General features: G+C 47.6%; 1 protein-coding gene across 1 annotated transcript in view; it reads right to left on the bottom strand.

Moving 5' to 3' along the window:
* LOC115093337 (obscurin-like protein 1) overlaps nucleotides 1–26,199 on the bottom strand; it is a 143,124-nt gene that overhangs the window by 19,569 nt on the left and 97,356 nt on the right. Inside the window, exons 9-11 of the mRNA XM_029604964.1 lie at nucleotides 19,662–19,823; nucleotides 18,986–19,090; nucleotides 5,347–5,613 (exon numbers count right to left, since the gene is read on the bottom strand). Of these exons, the coding sequence (XP_029460824.1) occupies nucleotides 5,347–5,613; nucleotides 18,986–19,090; nucleotides 19,662–19,823 (534 nt within the window). The remainder of the gene's footprint in view (nucleotides 1–5,346; nucleotides 5,614–18,985; nucleotides 19,091–19,661; nucleotides 19,824–26,199) is intronic.

Here is a 26,199-nt window from a genome sequence, read left to right as displayed (position 1 = left end):
ATGCATGGCAACTGGGACCATCATCTGGCAGGCAGGGGACTTACTGGATGCAGCTTCCTCTTCTCATGGACTCTGCTGCTCTGCCAATGAGAACTTCCTCCTGAGATAGCGCTCTCCTCCCCATCCACCAGTGAGGGCATGTATCTACACTCCTCCCTCACCTCCTCTCCCCATCCGCCAGTGAGGGTATAACGCAGTGCATGTATCTACACTCCTCCCTCACCTCCTCTCCCCATCCGCCAGTGAGGGTATAACACAGTGCATGTATCTACACTCCTCCCTCACCTCCTCTCCCCATCCGTCAGTGAGGGTATAACACAGTGCATGTATCTACACTCCTCCCTCACCTCCTCTCCCCATCCACCAGTGAGGGTATAACACAGTGCATGTATCTACACTCCTCCCTCACCTCCTCTCCCCATCCACCAGTGAGGGTATAACACAGTGCATGTATCTACACTCCTCCCTCACCTCCTCTCCCCATCCACCAGTGAGGGTATAACGCAGTGCATGTATCTACACTCCTCCCTCACCTCCTCTCCCCATCCGCCAGTGAGGGTATAACACAGTGCATGTATCTACACTCCTCCCTCACCTCCTCTCCCCATCCACCAGTGAGGGTATAACGCAGTGCATGTATCTACACTCCTCCCTCACCTCCTCTCCCCATCCACCAGTGAGGGTATAACGCAGTGCATGTATCTACACTCCTCCCTCACCTCCTCTCCCCATCCACCAGTGAGGGTATAACGCAGTGCATGTATCTACACTCCTCCCTCACCTCCTCTCCCCATCCGCCAGTGAGGGTATAACGCAGTGCATGTATCTACACTCCTCCCTCACCTCCTCTCCCCATCCGCCAGTGAGGGTATAACACAGTGCATGTATCTACACTCCTCCCTCACCTCCTCTCCCCATCCGCCAGTGAGGGTATAACACAGTGCATGTATCTACACTCCTCCCTCACCTCCTCTCCCCATCCACCAGTGAGGGTATAACGCAGTGCATGTATCTACACTCCTCCCTCACCTCCTCTCCCCATCCGCCAGTGAGGGTATAACGCAGTGCATGTATCTACACTCCTCCCTCACCTCCTCTCCCCATCCGCCAGTGAGGGTATAACGCAGTGCATGTATCTACACTCCTCCCTCACCTCCTCTCCCCATCCGCCAGTGAGGGTATAACGCAGTGCATGTATCTACACTCCTCCCTCACCTCCTCTCCCCATCCGCCAGTGAGGGTATAACGCAGTGCATGTATCTACACTCCTCCCTCACCTCCTCTCCCCATCCGCCAGTGAGGGTATAACACAGTGCATGTATCTACACTCCTCCCTCACCTCCTCTCCCCATCCGCCAGTGAGGGTATAACACAGTGCATGTATCTACACTCCTCCCTCACCTCCTCTCCCCATCCACCAGTGAGGGTATAACGCAGTGCATGTATCTACACTCCTCCCTCACCTCCTCTCCCCATCCGCCAGTGAGGGTATAACGCAGTGCATGTATCTACACTCCTCCCTCACCTCCTCTCCCCATCCGCCAGTGAGGGTATAACGCAGTGCATGTATCTACACTCCTCCCTCACCTCCTCTCCCCATCCGCCAGTGAGGGTATAACACAGTGCATGTATCTACACTCCTCCCTCACCTCCTCTCCCCATCCGCCAGTGAGGGTATAACGCAGTGCATGTATCTACACTCCTCCCTCACCTCCTCTCCCCATCCACCAGTGAGGGTATAACGCAGTGCATGTATCTACACTCCTCCCTCACCTCCTCTCCCCATCCGCCAGTGAGGGTATAACGCAGTGCATGTATCTACACTCCTCCCTCACCTCCTCTCCCCATCCACCAGTGAGGGTATAACGCAGTGCATGTATCTACTCTCCTCCCTCACCTCCTCTCCCCATCCGTCAGTGAGGGTATAACGCAGTGCATGTATCTACACTCCTCCCTCACCTCCTCTCCCCATCCACCAGTGAGGGTATAACACAGTGCATGTATCTACACTCCTCCCTCACCTCCTCTCCCCATCCGTCAGTGAGGGTATAACGCAGTGCATGTATCTACACTCCTCCCTCACCTCCTCTCCCCATCCACCAGTGAGGGTATAACGCAGTGCATGTATCTACACTCCTCCCTCACCTCCTCTCCCCATCCACCAGTGAGGGTATAACGCAGTGCATGTATCTACACTCCTCCCTCACCTCCTCTCCCCATCCGCCAGTGAGGGTATAACGCAGTGCATGTATCTACACTCCTCCCTCACCTCCTCTCCCCATCCACCAGTGAGGGTATAACGCAGTGCATGTATCTACACTCCTCTCTCACCTCCTCTCCCCATCCGCCAGTGAGGGTATAACGCAGTGCATGTATCTACACTCCTCCCTCACCTCCTCTCCCCATCCACCAGTGAGGGTATAACGCAGTGCATGTATCTACTCTCCTCCCTCACCTCCTCTCCCCATCCGTCAGTGAGGGTATAACGCAGTGCATGTATCTACACTCCTCCCTCACCTCCTCTCCCCATCCACCAGTGAGGGTATAACGCAGTGCATGTATCTACTCTCCTCCCTCACCTCCTCTCCCCATCCGTCAGTGAGGGTATAACGCAGTGCATGTATCTACTCTCCTCCCTCACCTCCTCTCCCCATCCACCAGTGAGGGTATAACACAGTGCATGTATCTACACTCCTCCCTCACCTCCTCTCCCCATCCACCAGTGAGGGTATAACGCAGTGCATGTATCTACACTCCTCCCTCACCTCCTCTCCCCATCCGCCAGTGAGGGTATAACACAGTGCATGTATCTACACTCCTCCCTCACCTCCTCTCCCCATCCACCAGTGAGGGTATAACGCAGTGCATGTATCTACACTCCTCCCTCACCTCCTCTCCCCATCCGCCAGTGAGGGTATAACACAGTGCATGTATCTACACTCCTCCCTCACCTCCTCTCCCCATCCACCAGTGAGGGTATAACGCAGTGCATGTATCTACACTCCTCCCTCACCTCCTCTCCCCATCCGCCAGTGAGGGTATAACGCAGTGCATGTATCTACACTCCTCCCTCACCTCCTCTCCCCATCCACCAGTGAGGGTATAACGCAGTGCATGTATCTACTCTCCTCCCTCACCTCCTCTCCCCATCCGTCAGTGAGGGTATAACGCAGTGCATGTATCTACACTCCTCCCTCACCTCCTCTCCCCATCCGCCAGTGAGGGTATAACGCAGTGCATGTATCTACACTCCTCCCTCACCTCCTCTCCCCATCCGCCAGTGAGGGTATAACGCAGTGCATGTATCTACACTCCTCCCTCACCTCTCTCCCCATCTGCCAGTGAGGGTATAAGGCAGTGCATGCATCTACACTCCTCCCTCACCTCCTCTCCCCATCCGCCAGTGAGGGTATAACACAGTGCATGTATCTACACTCCTTCCTCACCTCCTCTCCCCATCCGCCAGTGAGGGTATAACACAGTGCATGTATCTACACTCCTCCCTCACCTCCTCTCCCCATCTGCCTGCGAGGGTATAACGCAGTGCATGTATCTACACTCCTCCCTCACCTCCTCTCCCCATCCGCCTGCGAGGGTACAACGCAGTGCATGTATCTATACTCCTCCCTCACCTCCTCTCCCCATCAGCCAGTGAGGGTATAATGCAGTGCATGTATCTACACTCCTCCCTCACCTCCACTCCCCATCCGCCGGCGAGGATATAATGCAGTGCATGTATCTACACTCCTCCGTCACCTCCTCTCCCCATCCACCAGCGATGGTATAACGCAGTGCATGTATCTACACTCCTCCTTCAACTATTCTCCCCATCCGCCAGCGAGGGTATAACGCAGTGCATGTATCTACACTCCTCCCTCACCTCCTCTCCCCATTCGCCAGCGAGGGTATAACAGTGCATGTATCTACACTCCTCCCTCACCTCCTCTCCCCATCCGCCTGCGAGGGTACAACGCAGTGCATGTATCTACACTCCTCCCTCACCTCCTCTCCCCATCAGCCAGTGAGGGTATAATGCAGTGCATGTATCTACACTCCTCCCTCACCTCCACTCCCCATCCGCCGGCGAGGATATAATGCAGTGCATGTATCTACACTCCTCCCTCAACTCTTCTCCCCATCCACCAGCGATGGTATAACGCAGTGCATGTATCTACACTCCTCCCTCAACTCTTCTCCCCATCCGCCAGCGAGGGTATAACGCAGTGCATGTATCTACACTCCTCCCTCACCTCCTCTCCCCATCCGCCAGCGAGGGTATAACAGTGCATGTATCTACACTCCTCCCTCACCTCCTCTCCCCATCCGCCTGCGAGGGTACAACGCAGTGCATGTATCTACACTCCTCCCTCACCTCCTCTCCCCATCCGCCTGCGAGGGTACAACGCAGTGCATGTATCTACACTCCTCCCTCACCTCCTCTCCCCATCAGCCAGTGAGGGTATAATGCAGTGCATGTATCTACACTCCTCCCTCACCTCCACTCCCCATCCGCCGGCGAGGGTATAATGCAGTGCATGTATCTACACTCCTCCCTCACCTCCTCGCCCCATCCGCCAGTGAGGGTATAAGGCAGTGCATGCATCTACACTCCTCCCTCACCTCCTCTCCCCATCCACCAGCGAGGGTATAATGCAGTGCATGTATCTACACTCCTCCCTCACCTCCACTCCCCATCCGCCGGCGAGGGTATAATGCAGTGCATGTATCTACACTCCTCCCTAACCTCCTCTCCCCATCCACCAGCGAGGGTATAATGCAGTGCATGTATCTACACTCCTCCCTAACCTCCTCTCCCCATCCACCAGCGAGGGTATAATGCAGTGCATGTATCTACACTCCTCCCTCACCTCCTCTCCCCATCCACCAGTGAGGGTATAACGCAGTGCATGTATCTACACTCCTCCCTCACCTCCTCTCCCCATCCACCAGTGAGGGTATAACGCAGTGCATGTATCTACACTCCTCCCTCACCTCCTCTCCCCATCCACCAGTGAGGGTATAACGCAGTGCATGTATCTACTCTCCTCCCTCACCTCCTCTCCCCATCCACCAGTGAGGGTATAACGCAGTGCATGTATCTACACTCCTCCCTCACCTCCTCTCCCCATCCACCAGTGAGGGTATTTATCCTCTGCTGTCCCTCCACTCCCAGTATTATAGGAGTGTGTGTGAGGGTTTCATATGCTGTAACTGCTTACCCTTTCTTCCCTCCTCTCTCACCAGTGAGATTATCCTAGGTGTATATATATCGTGAGCATGTTGTCCCCTCCCAGTGCAACAGTGAGGGGATCACAGGCCGTGTATCCTCACCCGCTCTTGTCTCACCTTCCACCATCAGCCGCGCAGAGCTTTCATCATGGAGGGTATGGCAGGAGTAGAGGGCTTCATCTTCGGGGCAGACATTGCTGATGATGAGTCTCTGGCAAGTGCCTTCGCTGTACATTTCATACTTCTCTGAGGGGCAGAGCTGGGTGTGACCCCGGAACCAACGCACCTGAGCATGTGGCTTGGACACAGAACACTCTAGAAGCACCCGATTCTTCAGGCGAGCCGTCTTATCTCGAATCTGCTTCACAATGCGAACGGGCAGCTCTACGTGAAACATAGGACAAGAGTCAAGAAAGGAGACACAATCCCTGCAACTCACTCACTATAACACTCTGTTATACACCCTAACACCGGTCACTCACTCTGACACTCAGTTATAAACCCTAATGCCATGCACTCACCCTGACAATGAATGATGCACTTCAATGCTGTGCAATCACTCCTGACACTCAATTATACATTAACATTACAATGCTATGCACTCACCCCTAACACACCATTATAAACTCCAGCACCATGCACTCACCCTGTCACTCAATTATAAACCCCAGTGTCATGCACTCACCCCTAACACACCATTATAAACTCCAGCACCATGCACTCATCCTGTCACTCAGTTATAAACCCCAGTGTCATGCACTCACCCCTAACACACCATTATAAACTCCAGCACCATGCACTCACCCTGTCACTCAGTTATAAACCCCACTGTTGTGCACTCACCCCTAACACACCATTATAAACTCCAGCACCATGCACTCATCCTGCCACTCAGTTATACACCTCAACACTGTGCATTCACCCCTGGCACTCAGTTATACACCTCAACACTGTGCATTCACCCCTGGCACTCAGTTATACACCTCAACACTGTGCATTCATCCCTGACACTCAGTTATACACCTCAACACTGTGCATTCATCCCTGACACTCAGTTATATACCTCAACACTGTGCATTCAACCCTGACACTCAGTTATACACCTCAACACTGTGCATTCACTCCTGACACTCAGTTATATACCTCAACACTGTGCATTCATCCCTGACACTCAGTTATATACCTCAACACTGTGCATTCACCCCTGGCACTCAGTTATACACCTCAACACTGTGCATTCACTCCTGACACTCAGCTATACACCTCAACACTGTGCATTCACCCCTGACACTCAGTTATACACCTCAACACTGTGCATTCACTCCTGACACTCAGTTATACACCTCAACACTGTGCATTCACTCCTGACACTCAGTTATATACCTCAACACTGTGCATTCACTCCTGACACTCAGTTATACACCTCAACACTGTGCATTCACCCCTGACACTCAGTTATATACCTCAACACTGTGCATTCACTCCTGACACTCAGTTATACACCTCAACACTGTGCATTCACTCCTGACACTCAGTTATATACCTCAACACTGTGCATTCACCCCTGACACTCAGTTATATACCTCAACACTGTGCATTCACTCCTGACACTCAGTTATATACCTCAACACTGTGCATTCACCCCTGACACTCAGTTATACACCTCAACACTGTGCATTTACTCCTGACACTCAGTTATACACCTCAACACTGTGCATTCACTCCTGACACTCAGTTATACACCTCAACACTGTGCATTCACTCCTGACACTCAGTTATACACCTCAACACTGTGCATTCACTCCTGACACTCAGTTATACACCTCAACACTGTGCATTCACCCCTGACACTCAGTTATACACCTCAACACTGTGCATTCACTCCTGACACTCAGTTATACACCTCAACACTGTGCATTCACTCCTGACACTCAGTTATATACCTCAACACTGTGCATTCATCCCTGACACTCAGTTATATACCTCAACACTGTGCATTCACCCCTGGCACTCAGTTATACACCTCAACACTGTGCATTCACTCCTGACACTCAGCTATACACCTCAACACTGTGCATTCACCCCTGACACTCAGTTATACACCTCAACACTGTGCATTCACTCCTGACACTCAGTTATACACCTCAACACTGTGCATTCACTCCTGACACTCAGTTATATACCTCAACACTGTGCATTCACTCCTGACACTCAGTTATACACCTCAACACTGTGCATTCACTCCTGACACTCAGTTATACACCTCAACACTGTGCATTCACCCCTGACACTCAGTTATATACCTCAACACTGTGCATTCACTCCTGACACTCAGTTATACACCTCAACACTGTGCATTCACTCCTGACACTCAGTTATATACCTCAACACTGTGCATTCACCCCTGACACTCAGTTATATACCTCAACACTGTGCATTCACTCCTGACACTCAGTTATATACCTCAACACTGTGCATTCACCCCTGACACTCAGTTATACACCTCAACACTGTGCATTTACTCCTGACACTCAGTTATACACCTCAACACTGTGCATTTACTCCTGACACTCAGTTATACACCTCAACACTGTGCATTCACTCCTGACACTCAGTTATACACCTCAACACTGTGCATTCACTCCTGACACTCAGTTATACACCTCAACACTGTGCATTCACTCCTGACACTCAGTTATACACCTCAACACTGTGCATTCACCCCTGACACTCAGTTATACACCTCAACACTGTGCATTCACTCCTGACACTCAGTTATACACCTCAACACTGTGCATTCACCCCTGACACTCAGTTATACACCTCAACACTGTGCATTTACTCCTGACTCCCAATTATGAAACCAACGCTGTACACCTATTCCAGACACTCAGTTATACACCTCAACACTGTGCATTCACCCCTGACACTCAATTAGAAACCCCAGCACCGTGCATTCACCCCTGACACTCAGTTATACACCTCAGCACTGTGCATTCACCCTTGACACTCAATTATACACCTCAGCACTGTGCATTCACCCCTGACACTCAATTATACACCTCAACACTGTACACTCACCCCTGACACTCAATTAGAAACCCCAGCACTGTGCACTTAGCCCCAACACTCCATTATAAACATTCATTCTCAACATTCAAGTATATACCTCAATACTGTGCACTCATCCTGGATCTCAATTATACACCCCAATGCCGTGCACTTACCCTGACACTGTATAGTAATCTCCAGCACCGTGCACGCACTCCTGACACTCAATTATACACCGCAAGGTAAATTATCAAAATGTGGAGGTTTAAATAAGCAGGTCAAATAGATCATATAATTTAATTACTTAAAAAGAACCGATTGTATATTATACAAGGGAAATAATCTTCTAATAAATAGAAGCATAATCACACACAAATATATAGAAAAACAAACCTATTACCCCATCATTGTACATACAGTTGCCATAATCAACACTGACCTAACCAGCATACAGCTGTTACAACACTAATCCCCCACATCAACCCTACGTACATATTAATTTAAAATAATAAATCTGTCAAATCCTAAACAGCATCTCACTGTTACAACACTAATTCCATGATTATGGTTATTTTAAGGATAATTATACAATAATCCTAAATTATACTGGTCTCATCCCATCATATAGTCATCCCAGATTATACGGATCTTATCCCTACAAAGAACCTTTGTTTCACTGTAAACAACAGCTTCATCAGGGGACTATTAACTGAGACCAACTTGGTCGGGGGACCATTAACTGGAGCCAATCAATAAGGATTCAAAAGTACATAATTGCATACAGATTATAAATTAAAAATCCACCATTACGCTCTATCTCAGCCCAACCCAACCCTAAATAACAACATTCTACATCCCGTGACTCAATAACGTGAATAAAAAATTGTCTGCAAACCAACTCGACATCACACTATTTTCCCTCCCCGTATTTTTTTACACATCACACCTGACTTCACATTTCAATAGACAATCCCAGAAATATTTCTACTCTTTTTAATTAAAATGTTGGCTGCCCCTTTGTGCGCCCCTTCGTGCGTACCAGAATGCTGTTCAGTAATAATCTTACACCCCTAAAAACTCTAGGTAATCGGATTCTCTCTCTGCAACGGTCTCTAACTCAGCACTCTAACAGGATTCTCACTCAGCTTACTAACAGATGGATTCTCTCTCAGCGACGGACTCTCACTCAGTATTCTAACAGACGGATTCTCACTCAGCATTCATCCACTTCCCAGCTCTTCAGCAGACAGACTCTCGCTCAACACTCAATTCAGCTACTTTACCCCATAATAAGACAAGCATGACACAAGGCTACCCAATCCCCATCTTACACCATAGTCTCCTCACCATTGGAAAATCATCTATGCATTACCGGACACGCCCCAACAGAACCCTCATCCCAATCATGATCTCCCCCTTTACCCAACTCCTAGGTCTTGCACTATTCTCATTGACACTCTTCAATGCACAATCTCTCACAAAGAAATCACATATTCTCAATGACTGTCTCCTTGACTCTCAGCCAGACATCTGTGCTATAACGGAAACCTGGCTCAAACCTACGGATATAGCCTTGATAAATCAGCTTCCTACACACCTCTATGATTTCTTCTCACTTCCCAGTCAAAAAAAAAGAGGCGGAGGCCTTCTTTTAGCTGCCAAAAAAGAGTTGAGGCTAACCCTACAACCAACCAAGGCTGCATCTAAGCTAGAAGTAGGCCTTTTCAAATCAAATTCGCTTCAAATCCTTCTCATATACGCTCTGCCAGGACTTCTAGACTCAGACGCCTCCCCTATGGTAGAAACCATAGCTAAGTATTTAAACTTGGATTCCCCAGCTATGATCTTAGGGGATTTCAATCTGCACATTGACTCAACCCCACTCTCAACCAACTGCAAAGCATTTCTCACCTCCCTCATGGCCATGGGCTTCAAGCAAATTATCAACAAGCCCACTCATAAAGCTGGCCACAAGCTCAACCTTATCTTCATTAACTCTGGTTTCACACATTCCACACCTCCCAAATGTGTCCCAGTCCCCTGGTCTGACCATTCACTGATCTCTACCACCCTCAAGTTGAAAGGAAGCCCTTTATCTCAACCCCCCCCCCCCCCCCCCCCATCTACATTTCACTACAGGAGATCATGCACTTCAGAGGTCCTCAGCGAATTCCTAGCCAAAGAACTTCCTAACCTAGATGTCTCAAACCCTAACTCGGCCCTACTCTCATGGCACAGCATCACTGAAGTGGTAGCTAACAAATTATGCCCACTGTCGACCAAAAAAATCAATCCGGCTTTAAAAAATAAACAACCCTGGTTCTCCAATGAACTCTGAAAACTTAAGCAAGACCTTAGACAAAAAGAAAACAAATGGCAAAAGGCCCCCAGCCCCAGCACGCTAGCTACCTACAAATCTGCCCTCCACTTCTACAGGAACTCAACACTACGAACAAAAAGAGACTTTTACGCTCTCAGAATTCACGACCTCATATTTGATGCAAAGGCCCTATTCTCTTACGTATCTGAACTCACAAAAACCACCACCCCATCCATTCCAGATGACCAAGCACAATCTAATGCCAATGAACTTGCAACCTTCTTCCAGAGCAAAATCTCCAACCTCCTAACACGTCTACCCCCCAGCTCTACCCCTCCTCCCATCCCCTTCTCTTCTTTTTCAAACACGGGAGCATTGAACCCACCTCCGCCATGGAGATTGAAACCATACTAAAGAGAATGAAACCATCTACTCATCCGTCCGACCAAATCCCAACTAAACTACTCCTATTGGTGCTGGATACTATCTCCAAGTATTTGGCTAATATTATAAACTGCTCTCTTTCACAAGGAATCTTCCTGGATGCTCTAAAACTCGCCACCCTAAAACCCCTTCTTAAGAAACCAAACGTAGACCCCAGGGACCCCAACAATTTCTGCCCTAACTCCAACTTGCCTTTTGTCGCTAAGATCATGGAAAAATTAGTCAATGCTCAACTCTCGGAGTATCTTGAAGACCATAAAATACTCCACTCTACTCAATACGGATTCCGCAAATTGCTAAGCACCGAAACCCTACTCATTTCCCTCACAGACCACCTTATCATGGGCCTGGACAAAGGGCACTCCTTCTTGCTAGTGCTCCTCGACATCTCGGCGGCCTTCGACACAGTGAACCACTCCATCCTACTAAATTGACTATCAGACATAGGGATAACAGGAACGGCCCTCAGATGATTCGACTCCTTTCTCAGCTGTAGAGGATATAAAGTCAAAGTCAACAATAAAGAGTCCCCACGCATCAATTCTTCACTAGGAGTACCTCAGAGCTCCTCCCTGTCTCCCATCCTCTTCAATATCTACCTTCTTCCCCTCTGCCAACTGCTAACAAACCTAAATCTGAAACACTATATGCCGATGACGTACAAATTCTGATCCCTATAACCGAATCCCTTACAAAAACACTTAAGTTCTGGGACAACTGTCTCCAAGCTATAAACCTCCTCCTCACCAGCCTAAACCTAGTACTTAACTCTGCCAAAACGGAACTCCTCCTCATATCACCTGAATACAGCGATACCCTTCAGCTGTCCCACCCCAACACTTTAATCACGCAAGCAAGAGATCTTGGAGTAATAATTGACAACCATCTGAAATTAAAGAAGTTCATCAACCACACAACCAAGGACTGCTTCTATAAACTACAGGTGCTGAAAATACTTAAATCTCTCCTGCACTTTCACGACTTCAGATCTGTTCTCCAGGCCATTCTGTTCTCCAAGGTAGACTATTGCAACGCCATTCTGCTTGGTCTCCCCGCCTCCTCTACTAAACCCCTTCAGATGCTCCAAAACGCGGCCACCAGAATCCTGACAAACACCAACAGAAGAGATCACATTATGCCCATCCTCAGAGATCTGCATTGGCTTCCAATAAGCTCCACACCTCTTCAAGACCTATCAGGGAAGCTTATAAAGGATCTCTACACGTCCCTTCCACAAAATCCACCCATCTGTCAACCACTAGAGAACGGGCCTTCTCGACAGTGGGACCAGCCATCTGGAATGCCCTCCCTCCCGACCTCAGACAGGAACCTTGTCTGTTGACATTCAGAAAAAAACGTAAGACCTGGCTGTTTCAACAAGCCTTCCCCTAACCAAAGCCTGCATCAGCTATGCCACAGATCAGATACTAAGGCCTCTATTCAGTACACGCCTTCTCTGATTTTGTAATTGCTTTGTCATAGTTACTGAGTTACCTTTCTACTTCTGACTTTTACATCTCCCTAGTTCCATTACCCCTGTTTATTGTAACTTTTGCATCTTCTTCTATGTTAAGGTTAATGTTATTACCCTTCTGCTCCTTGTAAACCAATATGATGTGATCTGTATCATGAATGTCGGTATAAAAAAGTATTAAATATATAAATAAATAAATAAAATCCCAAACTTATTCTCTTTTCAAATGGGATAATGGAACTAACCTAAAATGCGGCCGACCTCTCTCACTCCAACCATCAAGCGAACGCCGCACATGTGTGCTAACAGCGTCAATGATTTAAAAAGCCCTATGAAGCCTTGCTTGCCTGCTTGCCAGTCATACCACACCTGCGAGTTAGCCAGTCATGCTATTCATGAGTCACATGCACACAAATAACCCAAAAATTCTCCTATACTCTATCTCCACTTAATCTTATATCTAAACCTAAAAAGGTCTCAGAATAATATTGCATCTGCATACTGAAACAACAAATCCATTAACTCCACTTAAACTTTTCTTTACACCTCAAAAGGGCCACAAATTATTTCTGCAGGTCCAGATACAATGCCATTGTTAGTCCTTTAAAAAAAAAATTTAAGGGTTGCCAAAATAACACACCAATCATCTCTTCTGATGTCAAATCCATATATATATTACAGAAGCTTAATTGTGCGTTGAGTGAAAAAGAGTTTTCTCTGATTAGTCTTAAATGTGCCCCATGCTAACTTCATGGAGTGCCCCCTAGTCCTATTATCCAAAAGTGTAAATAACCGATTCACATCTACTCATTTAAGACCTCTCATGATCTTAAACACCTCTATCATATCCCCCCTCAGTCGTCTCTTCTCCAAGCTGAACAGCCCTAACCTCTTCAGCCTTTCCTCATAGGGGAGCTGTTCCATTCCCTTTATCATTTTGGTTGCCCTTCTCTGTACCTTCTCCATCGCAACTATATCTTTTTTAGATGCGGCAACCAGAATTGTACACAGTATTCAAAGTGCGGTCTCACCATGGAGCAATATAGAGGCATTATGATATTTTCCGTTTTATTAACAATTCCCTTCCTAATAATTCCTAAAATTCTGTTTGCTTTTTTGACTGCTGCAGCACACTGAGAAGTAATGGTGGTGAGGCCGCTTGGCAATAGTGATCATAATATGATCATAATATGATCAAATTTGAATTAATGACTGGAAGAGGAAAAGTGTGCAAATCCACGGCTCTCGTGCAAAACTTTCAAAAGGGAAACTTTGAGAAAATGAGAAAAATTGTTAGAAAAAAACTGAAAGGAGCAGCTATAAAAGTAAAAAGTGTGAAAGAGGCGTGGTCATTGTTAAAAAATACCATCCTAGAAGCACAGTCCAGATGTATTCCACACATTAAGAAAGGTGGAAAGAAGGCAAAACGATTACTGGCATGGTTAAAAGGGGAGGTGAAAAAAGCTATTTTAGCCAAAAGATCTTCATTCAAAAATTGGAAGAAGGATCCAACAGAAGAAAATAGGATAAAGCATAAACATTGGCAATTTAAATATAAGACATTGATAAGACAGGCTAAGAGAGAATTTGAAAAGAAATTGGCCGTAGAGGCAAAAACTCACAGTAAAAACTTTTTAAAATATATCCGAAGCAGAAAGCCTGTGAGGGAATCAGTTCGACCGTTAGATGATCGAGGAGTTAAAGGGGCACTTAGAGAAGATAAGGCCATTACGGAAAGATTAAATGATTTCTTTGCTTCGGTGTTTACTAGGGATGTGAATCGTTTTTGAACGATTAAAATTATCGTCAGATAATTTTAAAATCGTCCAAAATCGTTAGAGTGCATGATACAATACAAATGCCCCCGATTTATCGTCAGGGGCATTTGTATTGTATCGTTAAATAGGGCGCGGGAAAACCGGCACACCAAAAAACCCCTAAAACCCACCCCGAACCTTTAAAACAAATCCCCCACCCTCCCGAACCCCCCCAAAATGTTTTAAATTACCTGGGGTCCAATGGGGGGGGGGGTGTCCCGGCGCGATCTCCCTCTCTCTGGCCACGACTGCGTTAAGAGAAATGGCACCAGTGGCCCTTTGCCCTTATCATGTGACAGGGCAAAGGTAGCGCCGGCGCCATTTTGGTTCCTGGCTCCCGATGTCACGCGTGCAGGAGATCGCTCCCGGATCCCCGCTGGACCCCTAGGGACTTTTGGCCAGCTTGGGGGGGCCTCCTGACCCCCACAAGACTTGCCAAAAGTCCAGCAGGGGTCCGGGAGCAACCTCCTGCATGCGGGCCGTATTGCCAATATTCAAAATGGCGCCAGCGCTACCTTTGCCCTCACTATGTCATACGGGTGACGGTCGCAACTAAAGGTGTGATATACATAGTGCAGTGCCCGTGCCCTTTACTATACTTTGGCAAAACCATCAGAATGATTAAAACAAGGATGTCTGAACATTGTTCTAACATCCGACATCTAAGAATGGATGAACCCCTTGTGACTCACTGGGCTCAATTGAATCATTCCATCTCTGACCTTTTCTTCTCTGTGATCGAGGTGGTCTCCCGCCCACCCCGGGGGGGAGAATTCGCCGAGATACTGGGAAGGAGGGAGCAAAGATGGATATACACGTTGGACACTGTCAGCCCGGGAGGCCTAAACAAGGAAATCGAGTGGTATCTTTTTGATTAAATTCCACTCTATGTTGATTGGTTAGAGGATCTCGTGAGGGATCACCGTTTCGCGCCAATTTTCTGCTTTAAAAGTTTGTCAGACTGAGGGCGCTCGCGCTCCATGACAGCTCAAAATGGTATGTACTACTGATTTTAATGGTTTTAAAAATAGTAGCTCGTTGTTAGATTCCACCATATGCTTATGTCTTGATTCACAGATTGTCTGAACACTTGTGGTCTCTCCCGATGCAGCTGCCGCGAAACATGGGACCGTGTCGGGGGACCTTATAAAAATGAACATTGATTTACCTGTAGAATTGCCACGTATATTCTTTTGAACTTAAGATAAAAGTCATTGAGAACTTTGTGGAATTGAAGATTTTTTCCTGCACCATTGTTGTTGGATACTTGCTGATGTGCAAGGGTTTTGCTTCGGTACTTGTTTAGTAATTGAAATCTCCCATTATTACTGCACTGCCAAATTGGTTAGCTTCTTTGATTTCTCTTTGCATTTCATCATCTGTCTGACCATTTTGTCCAGGTGGACGAGAGTATACTATCACTATAATCTTACCCAATAAGTTTGGAGTTAGTTGTGCTTTTTAGCCAACATTTGAATTAAAAAGAGTAGTAATATTTCTGGGATTGTCTATTGAAATGTGAAGTCAGGTGTGATGTGTAAAAAAATATGGGGAGGAAAAATAGTGTGATGTCGAGTTGGTATGCAGACAATTTTTTATTCACGTTATTGAGTCACGGGATGTAGAATGTTGTTATTTAGGGTTGGGTTGGGCTGAGATAGAGCGTATTGGTGGATTTTTAATTTATAATCTGTATGCAAGTATGTACTTTTTAATCCTTATTGATTGGCTCCAGTTAATGGTCCCCCAACCAAGCTGGTCTCAGTTAATAGTCCCCTGATGAAGCTGTTTACAGTGAAACAAAGGTTCTTTGTAGGGATAAGATCAGTATAATCTGGGATGACTATATGATGGGATGAGACCAGTATAATTTAGGATTATTGTACAATTATCCTTAAAATAACCATAATCATGGAATTAGTGTTGTAACAGTGAGATGCTGTTTAGGACTTGACAGATTTATTTTATTTTAAATTAATATGTATGCGGGCTTGGTGTAGGGGATTAGTGTTGTAACAGCTGTATGCTGATTATGGCAAATGTATGCACAATGATGGGGTAATAGGTTGGTTTTTCTATATATTTGTGTGTGATTATGCTTCTATTTATTACAAGCTTATTTCCCTTATAAAATATACAACTGGGTCTTTTTATGTAATTTACTCAATTATACATGCTGACATTGTGTACTCACCCAGACACTCAATTATAAAGCCAAGCGCAGTGCTCTCACCTGAAATATTCCGTTACAAACCAAAGCATCATCATCATGCACTCACCCCGACTATTAATTATATACCCCTGACACTCAATGAAAAACCCTGATACCATGCACTCAATCCTGATATTTAAGAAACCAAAGAGTGTAAGAATGTTTGAGTGCAACATTTTTAAATATCTCACTCAATGCTAAAGAAATGGAAAAACATGGACTTAACTATCTATCTATCTATATGATATATGACCCTCATATATCATTGGGCAGACGTGATATGATTCGTGTTTCCATATATCCCTTCAACGTGCCTATAGTTGTAATCATCGGTCATTAAAAAAAGTTTTAACAAGTCAACGTACATCAGGAGTGTGAGTCCAAATAAATTTTAAAGCATTTTTTCTTCTTGCATTTAAAATAAACTTAAGGAAGGATATCCTTTCCAAAACATTGCAGTGTCGGGTGGAAGCAAGATTGTATAAAGAAAATTATCGGGTGTTCCTGCACTCGTACTCTTTAAAGTTGTTCCTTTCTCCTGGACCTACAATCATTTGAAAGTGCAGCGTTATGTTTGCAACTTAAGTTTATTTTAAATGCAAGAAGAAAAAAATTATTTAAAAATTATTTGGACTCACGTTCCTGATGTACATTGACTCGTTAAAAATTTTTTAATGACCGATGATTACAGCTATAGGCAAGTTGAAGGGATTTATGGAAACACGAACCATATCACGTCTGCCCAGTGCTATATGAGGGTCATGTTGAAGCTTGCGTTGGCCTCGAGCTCAGGACGCTCAAGGCTTGGCAATCCTGTTGCACTGACGATGGGATGGAGCACAACCGAGGGCTCTCCAGCACAGAACAAGGAGAATGTGTGCCCTTGCGGTGAAAACAGTCCAAGTCTGGGAATCAGGAACCTCGAATCCTCCGCCAACCTGCACGCTCATGAGACCACCAATGCAATGGTGGTCTCTGAATGGTCCTCCAACAATTCCAAGCCCTTTCGGACCTGCCACAGGGTGTAGCAGAGGCTGTAGGCCGGACAATGGTCATGGTGGAAGAAGGCCATAGGCACTGGAACTTGGAGTGAAGACTGGAACTTGGGACGAAGACAGGAAACAAGAGGGATGAGCACCCTACACAGCACGTGGGGCTGGTCACGGACCACACTGTCCCCTTCGCGCCCTACACAGCCGGATGGCTGGTCGCGGACCATGAGGAGATCGGGACAGGGTCAGGAAGTCTCATAGCGCAGGTTAGTAGAAATCCCTCGGATCCTCCAGAGTCAGGACTTGGGAAACAAGATAAAACCTTGGAGCTTGGAAACTCAGAGTAAAAGCAGGGAATCTCCGGAGGCATGGGTCCCACCGTACCTGGAGCATTAGCACTGGGAACATGAGGAAACTTGGGACATCAGAACATCACGGAACTTGGAAACATCACAGAACGTGGAAACATCATGAGTCATCAAGGAACATCGGGACATCAAGGAAACTCAGGCACATCAAGGAGACCATGAAGATACGAAGATATAGGATACACGGAAGTCCATGGATGAAATCAGAATGCCAGGAAGGAGCTGGAAACAAGGAGTCCTTGGGAGAAGTAGGCCAGGAGGACTACTAGCTCCTTGCTGAAGCAAGGACTGACTGACGGAGAAGCCCTTTTATAGGGCAGGAAGCAGGCAACTCCCTGGGAGGAGTTCAGATGGGCCACACCTGGCTGGCCCTTTAAATACAGAAGGAAGCTGCAGGCCCGCCCCTTAGGAAGGAAGGGGCAGGACCCTGGACAACGGCCATGCTGCCACTGTGCAGAGAGGAGACGGAGCAGAGAAGCTGGGCCTCAGGGCAGGCCCTGGCAAAGTCAGCGGTGTCTAGCCACAAAGAGGAGGCAGAAGAGCGGCTTCCTGCTGCAGGAGTGAGGACCACTCCCCTGGAGGGGGCAAGAGCGTCGGCGGCTTCCTGTTGCATCGGAGAAGCCCGGCACAGCTCCTGCCGCGCTGGCAAGATGGAGGCTGGGCCACAGAAGTACCTGACGTTGGCAGCCCCAGGCAAGGCCCTGGCTTCTGTTGCGGCCTCTGGGCCTTGAAGGTAAGCGCCTCCCATGGCTCCAGCCGTGGGTGGAGCGCAACAGATCATATATCATATATATATATATATATATATATATATAGATAGATAGATAGATAGATAGATAGGTAAGTCAATGTTTTTCCATTCCTTTTTCATTGAGTGAAATATTAAAAGATTGGTGCACTCAACCCAACACTTGGTTAGCAATGAAGTGGACTCTCATCCTGAAGAGCTCATACTTCAATAAATCAGTTAGTCTATCAGGTACCATCTGCCTCTGAAGACTGTCCTCATGTTACTCCCCTCAGAGTCACATACAAATATGTTTTAATATGTTTCTTACAGTGAATGTTGTGGTCATACCAGCTACAGTGAGGGGGGCTCTGGACATGGCCTTTTTAGCTCTGAATACTATTTCTCCAGCGTCTTCCATCTGGATGTCACAGATGAGCAGGAAGTGCTTTGATCCTGAGAAGAGATGGAGAATGAAACATGACAATGAGATGAATCCTAAATTTATGCATCCCTAGGCTCCACTGTGCTCCAGCCTAGACCTCTAACCTCCCTGGGCCTTCATGTTCAGAACCTTGTGCTTCATCAAGCCTCACACTTGGAGCCCCAACCTCCACCAGCTCCTACATCCAGTGCTCTAGCCTCTACTGTTCCCTGTAATGTGATCTCCAGTCTCCACTGCTTACCAAACCCAGAGCTCCAGTCCCCATTATAGGAGCTTCAACCTCCAATGTTCCCCATGCACAGAGAACCCTCTATGAGACCCAACATCAAGAGCCCAGGCCTCCGCTGCTACCCAGCCTTCCTTTCCCTTCCAGCTGGGGCTTTAGCCTAATATGGACCCTTGGCTACAACCTCCCCTGAGGCCCGCACTTCCCCTGGGTCCTCTTGCCTGATACCCCAGCTTCCCCTGGGCCCTTGTGCCTCAGACCTCAGCCTCCTCTGGGCTCTCCTGCCTGAGGTCCCAGCCTCTCCTGAGTCCCTAGCCTTCTCTGGCTCTCGTGCCTAAGGCTGCAGCTTTCCTCACCTTCTTGCCGTATTTTAATTCTATTTGTGCTTTTCAGGTTCTCTCCGTTCTTGAACCAGTCACCTCTCACATCTTGGGGTGAAACCTCACACATGAATACAGCATTGTCACCCTCCTGTATGTTAATAGCTTCAAGTTCCTTCAGGATCTTCACTTCTCGTTCTGAAGCAAATGAAAAGGAGTGAATTAGCTATGTAATAGCCCAGGACCAAACGTACATGGAGAGGTGTGGAAATGCTCCTGCCTGTTGAATATCGCCTTATGGGATTGATGCCAATTACAAAAAAACATAAAAGAGGGGTCACAGCACATGAGCCAACTTTTCATGTGGGCTAAATGGAATACAAATTACCCTCCCTTGGATACTGTGACAACGTTTACATAAGTTTTGCCAGGCTGGGTCAGACCGAGGGTCCATCAAGCCCAGCATCCTGTTTCCAACAGAGGCCAATCCAGGTCACAAACACTTGGCAGGATTCCTGAGGTCAATAGTTTCCATGCTGCTTAAGTGCTTATCCCAAGGATAAGGAGTGAATTCTCCCAAGTCCTCCTTAATAATGGTTTATGGACTTTTCTAACAATATAATGAAGGTACATCCAGTTCCCAAAAGACATAAATCCAAAGCAAAAAAGGAAGGGAATTACTAATTATTCTTTATAAGATATAATTCACCTTGTTGTCAATGTGTAACACCGGTCAGTTTTCTAACACAATCTTATGGACTTCTAGAACCCTCACTGCCCAAACCTAACTAATTATTCACACAACAGATGCATTAATTACAAAACACATAGCACACGTCTTGCACATATACCTTTCATGCCTGCAAACATTTATACAATAAAATCAAAATTATACAACTGTGCATGAATATAAAAGTTCAAATTATAATTACAAAGTTTGCACTGATACAATGTATGCAACAGGATACCCCAACAGAGGCCACTGTTTCACCACGACGGCTTCATCAGAGGGATTGATGGCACAAATATTTCCTTTCGAGGGTCAGGAATTTTATGAACCTTCACTCCTAGTTTTTGCACAGATTTTGAATAGTTGAGATCCTGAGGAGGAGAGGAATGGTCTGATGGGATTCCTATGGAGAGGATTGGTGGCTGACTAGAGGTGAATGTTGAGCTATGTCAGAGCCAGGAACTACCTCATCCCCAGGCTTTTTACAATCTCTCGTTAAATTTGTTCCTCATGCATTAATTAGAATTTCTGGTCCTTGTTATTGTGGATCTCTGCATTCTGATGTTTTAAGTTAGGCTGCATGCATTTTTGATCAGCACTGTTTTTAGCTCACATTTAAATCTCTTTCTACCTGGTATTAAACGTAACATCTCAGGTAGGGAATTCCACATGATCTCTTACATGCGCCAGGTGTGTGCTCCGTATTGTGGGGACAGTCATTAGACCTTTATTTTGAGATCTTAGGGGCCGATTTTAAATGTTACGCGCGTGGGGTACATTTGTGCACGCTACCTGCTGCACACAAATGTACACAGGATTTTATAACATGCACGCACATGTCATAAAATCCGGGGTCAGCACGCGCAAGGGGGTGCACACTTGTGCACGCCGAGTCCAAGGGGGAGCCCCGATGGCTTTCCACGTTCCCTCCAAGGCCGCTCCGATTTTCGATCCCCCCCACCTTCCTCTCCCTTCCCCTATCTAGCCCACCCCCCCAGCCCTAACTAAATCCCCTCCACCTTTGTTTCAGAAGTTACGCCTACCCGGAGCTGATCATTCCTGCCACTGACCCTTTAAATGTGGGGGAAACAGCCACATGCGCACCTAAGGAGGTGGGGCCAAAGCACCGGAAGGAGAAGAGCCCCAAGCAGCGGCCTCAATGGTATCACTAGAGGCCAGAGCGGAGCCTTGCCATGCTCCACAGAGAGAGCCACATAGGGCCCACCCCAGGCAGGAGGAGAGCTGTTGTGAGGCCACACAGCCAGGCCTGATGGAGAGATAGTGGTGGTGGGCTGCAGGGTTGGCCATTGGTCCTCCATGTATAGCAGTCCCCCCTCCTCTAAACCCCCTCCCCGGAGGTTTAGGTTTCCTAGGATGTGCGGCATGGAATTCATGCAGTAGACTCATCTAGAATATTGGAAGCAGTTCCCAGGTGTTTTCTTCTGGGCTGTAACCTTCGCAAGATATGAGATACTCCCATCTCTTACCTCGTTGATGGACATTGAGGATGTCCTTCATCTGATAGGTAATATTGGTTTCGGAGGAAATCTCCTGGAGTTTCAGTGGTCTCTGTGAGGGCCAAGAAAGGACTAATGGCTTTAGGAAGGAGATTTATTTATTTATTAGTTTTTATATACCGGGGTTCCTGTATAAAATACATATCACCTCGGTTTACAAGGAAATAAAACTAACGCCTCGCAGGGCGATTTACATTGAAACGAGAAAAACACTTCAAACAGGTAACAGATAAAGAGGTGGGCATAACAGGGATTATAGGAAGTAACTATAGAAACGACATGTGTTTAGCATGTCCAATTTGTTTTGATAATGCTGCTGAGAAAACTATGTACAAACCTATGTACAGGGGGAGGTGGTTCAAAGTCTATCCTTTGGTAGAATACAGAGATTGTATTCTTTCGACTCTTAGATGTCCGGGAATGCTTGTGCGAAAAGCCAGGTCTTTAGCTTCTTTTTGAACGTAGTGTGGCAAGGTTCTATACGAAGATCCGGTGGGAGCGAGTTCCAGAGTGTGGGACCCGCAGTGGATAGAGCGCGTTTCCTCTATGTGGAAGATGTGAACTCCCAAGGAAATAGGTAAATGTAGCTGTCTGCCTAGAGATAGGAAATGCTCTGATGTACCTGGGGGCAAGGCACATAGACAGTAGTCAAAGCCGGATATAGTGAGTACTAAGCCAGAGTCTATTTCCTGGTTTAGACTGAAGTGCAGGTCTGCGATGGGTATTGGCTGATTTCTTGAACTGGTTGGCTGCCTTCTGTAACATCTTTGAGGTGTGAACCCATAATTTCTGGAGTTCCATTGCTGTCAATTGAGCCACTGGTGATGGAACAGCGAGAGGATCAGGAAATGAAGGTAGGGGTTGCCTACTGTATACGATTTGGAACGGTGACAATCCCATAGAGTTGCAGGCATGTGAGTTATGCAAGAATTCTGCCCAAGGCAAGAGCTAAGCCCAATTATCCTGCTGATCGTTGGCGCTGGCCCTGAGGAAGGTCTTTAAGGAATGGTTGGTCCGCTCAGCCTGGCCATTGGCCTATGGGTGGTAGGCGGTTGTAAAGTTCAGAGAAACGTTGAATTTCTTATATAGAGATCTCCAGAATTGAGCTATGAATTGAGAGCCTCGGTCAAAGACCACATACTGGGGTAACCCATGTAAGCAGAAGACATGCCGAGAAAAGAGTCGAGTGAGCTCGGGTGCCATGGGAAGGCCTGTAAGATGGACAAAATGGGCCATTTTTGAGAAGCAGTCAATCACAACCCAAATAACAGAACAGCCATTTGAGATGGGGAGGTCCACCACAAAGTTGGTGGACAAGTGGGTCCAGGGTTTCCTGGGTGCTGGCAATGGCTGTAACAAACCCCAGGGTCATCCTGCCAATGGTTTCTGCTGTGCATAGATGGGACAAGAATCCACATAGGCTTATATGTCGTGTTGCATCTGTGCCCACCAATAGTAGGGTTGGAGAAGAATAAGAGTCCAAGCCCATCCAGAGTGGCCTGCTACACGGGCGTTGTCGGGCCATCTCAACACCATATTGCATAGTCTGTGGGAAATAACTGTTTTCTCTGGAGGAATAGTCAAGGAGGTGGACAAGATGATTCGGGCTGGATCTATGATGTGCTGTGGTGGTTTGGGAAGATCCTCTGGTAGGAAAGAGTGAGAGAGCACATCAGCCCGGGTATTCTTGTTTTCCATATAGTATCTCAACTCAAAATCAAAACGAGTGAAGAAAAGGGACCAGTGAGCCTTTTGGGCCATTCAGACGTTGGGTGTGCTGAAGGTGTTCCAGATTCTTATGATTGGTATAGATCATAATCCGATGCTGGGCGCCCTTCAGCCAGTGGCACCATTCCTTCAGGGCCAACTTAATGGTGAGAAGTTCCCTGTCACCTATTCTGTAATTATGCTCAGCAGAAGAGTGGCAATTACAACCCAAAGCAGTGCTGTGCTGGTGGTGGACCCTTGGTCCAAGGTGGGGTTGATGCTACCCGTAGGGCAAGCCCCAAGGGTCCCCACCATCAGGAGGTGGAGCTGACTAGGAGATGGAGGCCAACTGGAGCTTCGCCAATACCAGCCCACGTTCCACGCAGGTTGAGGCTTTGGTTGCTGGGGCCGGCTGGTCTTAGGTGGGCCTCCTTGTGATGACTCCCAATAGATGAGGTGCAAGGGTTGCCGGGAACCAGCAGAGGTATCAAGGGACCGACGTAGGTCCGGACGAAGCAGGGATCCAGAAACCTGGGCACCAACAGGAACAGGGCGAAGACAGGGGGCATCCAGGTAATAGAGGCCGAAGCCTAAAGGCCAAGTCCAGATAGAATTCAAGGGCAGGTGGCTGAGCAAGACAAGGTACTAGTCAGAGCAGAGCAAGGATCAAAGCCAGAGAGTCAGTCCAGTGTGTAGTCCAATGTAGCAAGTGTCAAAGCCAGAGAATTAGTCCTGAGCGTGGTCCAATGTAGCAAGGGTTATAGCCAGAGAATCATTCCAACAAGACTAGGAAGGGACCAAGGTATGGGTCAGGAGCAGGAACCAGGAACGGAGTCAGGATCAGGAACCAGGAACGATGGGCAACGAGCACACGAACAAACATGAAGACCTGTTGCCAAGGCAAGGAACTAGTGGCGGGGCCCTGCTTTAAAAAGCAGGGCCCAATGATGTCATCATCCGGGGCCGCGGGCTGGTTTTCCGCTGTAGCCCCTTTAAAGGTACAGGAGGCACGTGCGCGCCTACGCCAGGGCCTGCAGGAGGCCGGACGATGGCGTCTCCCTGCGGGCCACACGGGGAGACCTGCCGGGAGCTGAGAAGGTCCACGGAGGAGTCAGAAACAGCCGAGGAGGCAGCAGGTGCTCGGGGGCATAGGTGGTTGCCCACAGCCGCGAGCGAGGATGATCCGGGTCCGGGAGCAGAGCTGCAAGAGTGAGTAGGCCTGGTCGTGGGCCTGCCGCGGATGGGACACGCAACAAACAGAAGGCAAAGGGGTAACCTGCACAGAGCAGCAGTTACAATCCTAAACAGAAAGCATGGGGATAACCTGCTCGGAGATGGGACTTCTAACATTTCATGTTAACCTCTTTGCTAACTGCTCTTCCCTCTTTCAGAAATTAAGGATCCTCTGAGGTCAATATGATGTCACTATCCAGCTGAGCAGGTTAGTCGCTGAATATCCTTGGCTGTCTTATAGTTAGAACAAATTAATGGTGGGTATAATTACACCATATTCCCAATATGTAATAAACCTATCTCATAATAAATGGGAAAAATATATACAAATACAAACCAACAATATTTACTTACAAATGTTTATTGAAAAAGCAGCATAATATAAATAAACTGTTGCGATTCCTCCCATGGCTGGAGCCACGGGAGGCCTCTTAACTTTGCAGCAGGAGCCGCGGATGCCTGGTTCCCGCGGTCCTGGGCCACCATTGTGCCGGCGAGGCAGGAGTCGTGCCGAGGTCCCTTCTCCGCAGCCCAGAGGCCGCCATCTTCCCACAAGCCTGAGGCCTGCTCTTCAGTGGCAGGAAGCCACCATCACCATCCCCAACATGGCAGGAGGCCACCGCCGACGTCAGCTTCTGAGCCGCCTTTGGCTCTCCTCTTCAGCAGCAGGACGCCACCTCCAACGTCGGGACCTGCAAGGACCAGCTCTGGCTCCTCCATTGCTTCGATGACAGCGTCTGCAGGGCCGCTGTCCAGGGTCCTGCAGACTTCCTGTTCCTGCCTTCCTAAGGGTGGGCCCGTGTCTCTCCTCCAGAGTTAAAGGGCCAGGAGGGAGTGGTCCCTCTGGTCCCACGTACAGGCTCCTCCTTGGGCGTAGTCCTCTCCAGCCCTAAAAAAAGGGCTCCTCCAGCATTCACTCCTCTCCTTCGCAAGGAGCAAGTCCTCCTTAGGACTCCATGTCTTCCAGCTTCTCCTAGGCACTATGTTCCATATGGGATCCCTCGTCTTCGTTCCATGTTCCAGTCTCTGCACTGATGTCTTTGATGTTTCCTTGATGTCCGTGTTTCCAAGTTGTCCAGATGTTCTCCATTGATGTTCCGTTCCAGCCTGATGTTTTCATCCTTGTTCTAGATGTTCTCCATTGATCTTCCGTTCCAGTCTGATGTCTTCGTCCAGATGTACTAAGCTCCATGCTGACCCGTCCCTCATGGTCCGCGACCAGCCCTTCTCTTCAGTACTCACTGCCATCTTGAACTCTAATGTATTTGAGTCGATGTCAGCTTGGCTGCTTCACCTCCAAAGTGGTCCATGACCATCCCGGCTGGGATGTGTAGGGTGCGTGGCCTAGCAGCGTTCCTTCCAAGTCCTTCCTCAAACATCTGATTCT

Source organism: Rhinatrema bivittatum, chromosome 6 (assembly GCF_901001135.1).
Source record: "Rhinatrema bivittatum chromosome 6, aRhiBiv1.1, whole genome shotgun sequence".
NCBI classification, from domain to species: Eukaryota; Metazoa; Chordata; class Amphibia; order Gymnophiona; family Rhinatrematidae; genus Rhinatrema; species Rhinatrema bivittatum.
The sequence above is the reverse complement of the archived record's forward strand: the minus strand, read 5'-3'. Positions and strand labels throughout refer to the sequence as shown.